General features: G+C 52.3%; 1 protein-coding gene across 1 annotated transcript in view; it reads left to right on the forward strand.

Annotated features, from left to right (window-relative positions):
• Positions 1–2,948, forward strand: part of LOC105002322 — a gene marked incomplete at its 5' end in the record, with an annotated part of 15,205 nt that overhangs the window by 8,639 nt on the left and 3,618 nt on the right. The window contains 3 exons of the mRNA XM_010858868.1: positions 68–213; positions 1,803–2,063; positions 2,626–2,742. Coding sequence (XP_010857170.1) covers positions 68–213; positions 1,803–2,063; positions 2,626–2,742 — 524 coding nt within the window. The remainder of the gene's footprint in view (positions 1–67; positions 214–1,802; positions 2,064–2,625; positions 2,743–2,948) is intronic.

Raw genomic sequence — 2,948 nt, forward strand, 5'->3', positions numbered from 1 at the left:
GAGGCCACAGAGCCCCTTCCCTCGGGGGTAGTGGGGAATTTCTAGACACTCACCACTTGTCCAACAGGGGAGTCTCGCATCCCCTGCCAGCTCCCAGCATCACACGTACACAGAGCAGGTGGTCAGTGGGATGTTCTGGGTGGGAACAGCGATTGCTACATTGCGCTGCTGATTCCAGGCTGTGCTACCGACATTGTTCGCTTTCATAGCTACGTACTAGAAAAATATAATTACTCACAACAGTGGAACGGTGATAGAAATGATTTTTTAAATAAGAATTTAAGTAAAAGGAGCTGATTTAAAGAAAACTCCTAAGTAATCATCCAGAGAGTTCTCCAGCGTGGGAAAAACCACAGGCGTGCTGTGCCAGCTGATGATCCTGCCGGCTGTGGCGCACAGACTGTGCGCACTCCACGCTGGGCACTCCACGCGAGACGGACAGGCACTGCTGTCATTGACTCTTGGTGGAGGGTCCGGGCTTCCAGAAGGACCTGGAGGTGGTGAGTTGGGAGCCAGGACTCAGGCAGAGCTGTCAGATTCTAGAATTGTTCCCTCGGGCGGTACACGCGCTTAGCCTGGCTTGGAAGCCTGGGATAAACCAGAACAGGGCTGCTGGGGCCAAGACCACAAGCCGTGGCTGACTTTGTCCCTAAAATACCTTCCGTACAAGGAAGGGTCGTCAGGGCTGCTGGCCCACCGCGCTGCACACGTGTCCTGCTGTGACTCAAGCGTTTAAAAGTCCTGCTGCTGAGCCTCTGTTGTGGTTCAGCTAATCTTGCAGGGTTGGATTTAATGTAGCCCATGCTGCTGACACATACGATAGTTTGGCTGAATCCTGCTGTTGAGGGAACATCCTCCTGTAATCAAACACCAACCTGACGGCACAGGAAATAAAGGCGGTTTTCAGTAACCTTTCTGAGCCAAGAACACCAGGTGTGGCCACGTGAGCTAAAAATAAACAAGGCAGAGTGATATTAATTTTGGCTACTTCTGTTTCCCTTGTTTGTAAAGAGAATTTCCCCGCGAGCCCTTTTAAGGGAAGTTTCATTGTTTTTTTTTTTTTTAGAGACGTGGTAGCGGGTTAGATCGAGTAGTCATTTGTAACCCTGAAATACCTGAGAAATTCCATACGCAGGAAATGAGTGCAAGCTAAGGAAATCTCATTTCACGGTGCTTGCTCAGCGCCTTCTTTTGCTTACTTTGGTTTGGTTTCACATTAGTTCATCCTCCTTGGGAAGTCGGTGCTAAGGCAACGCGTGTGGGTTTCATATCCACAGTGTAGGCACCAAGCTGCTTTGTGGAGACAGTAGAATCAGAGCAACCTCTGGGTCACCTGTGTCCAGGCCTCGACTTTAAGATGACCAAGACAGTGGTGATCTGATGGGGTCTTAACCTGTTGAGGGTTTGCGTCCGGTGAATTCCGAGGCAGTCCAGTGGTTGGGACTCTGAGTTTTCGCTGCCAGGGGTCCAGGTTCAGCCCCTGCTTGAGGAACTAAGACCCCAGAAACCATGCGGCATGGCCAAAAAAAAAGTTCAGTAGGAACCAACACGGTGCTGTAAAGCAGTCCTTCAATTAAATAATTTTTTTAGAGTTTTTAAAAATAATTCAAGTAACAGTTACTTTAAAAAGAAACACACAGAAAAGGCTGTTTTTCCTCTCAGCAGACCTGGAGCGAGGAGCTAGGACCCGGGGGCCCTCGGGCGCCAGCAGTGCCATCCTGGGCGGGCACCTTCCAGCCTCAGGGCTGCCCCTGGTTTCACAGCAGGGTTTGGGTCTCCAGCCTTCAGCGCCTCCGTTCTAGGAAGCAGGGGAGGGAAAGGCGGCGGGCGCCTCCGCGCGGCTTGTGCGTGTTGGTGCCCCCCGCTGCCGCGGGAGCCTGGCAGGGAGCCGACGCAGTGGGTCAGGGCGCCCCGTTCCCTCTCCAGGCATCTGCGGCTCCTGTGCCATGAACATCAACGGAGGCAACACTCTGGCGTGCACCCGCAGGATCGACACCAACCTCAGCAAAGTTTCCAAAATCTACCCCCTGCCACACATGTATGTGATAAAGGACCTTGTTCCTGTGAGTTCTGTTTTTTAAGTGGGTTGGGAGGTGTGTGGGTTATGCTGTAGTTCTTCAAGGCAGGTTTCTTTCCTGTCATGAGTTTAATTAAGGAATGTGAATGGCAGAAGATAAAAGGCCTAGAAGATCCTCCAGCCACTCCTTTGGTGAGGATTGTTTGGGAGTAACAGGACACAGAATTTTAGACCTGGGAGTTTCAGAAATGAAGAATTTAGCCCTAACACCAAAGAATTCATGTGGAAAATCTCCATTGGGAAAGCTTTAATTTGCACCCCCCGATATCTGACCGCCTTCCCTGTCCCTCACTGGGTGCTTTCAGGGGCATGGGGACAAGGTACTGCAGGGTGGGAAGGTTTCTCACGTGGCTAGAGGAGAGGTTTCCTGAGCACGCCTACACGCGACCACTTCTCCTTTCACGGATTTGCACGTGTCTGCCAGAGGAAGAGGCTGACTGCCGCCTGTCACGGGGTGGGAGTGCAGGCAGTGTCCAAGAAACGGGGTACATAAGGGCACCGAGCGTGGCGGTGGAATCTGACCCGTTTCTTCCTCTTCCTGTTAACAGGATTTGAGCAACTTCTATGCTCAGTACAAGTCCATCGAGCCTTACTTAAAGAAGAAGGATGAGTCCCAGGGAGGCAAGGAGCAGTATCTGCAGTCCATAGAAGACCGTGAGAAACTGGTCATTAGTCCCCGTTTATTGTCTGACTTGAGGATTTTGTGGCAGAGATGTTTACCCAGGGGGCTGGGGCGGGGGTGGGGAGGCTGGCGGCAGGGGCAGCAGGAGGCGATGTGGACCGTTCCGCGTCTTCCGGAAAGGACCTTCAGAACTAACTGTCCAGGGTTGACGCCCAGCCTTTCAGGGCCCGGCGGGTAGTGAGGGCCTGC

This window comes from Bison bison, unplaced genomic scaffold, assembly GCF_000754665.1.
Source record: "Bison bison bison isolate TAMUID 2011002044 unplaced genomic scaffold, Bison_UMD1.0 scf7180017855410, whole genome shotgun sequence".
NCBI lineage: Eukaryota > Metazoa > Chordata > Mammalia > Artiodactyla > Bovidae > Bison > Bison bison.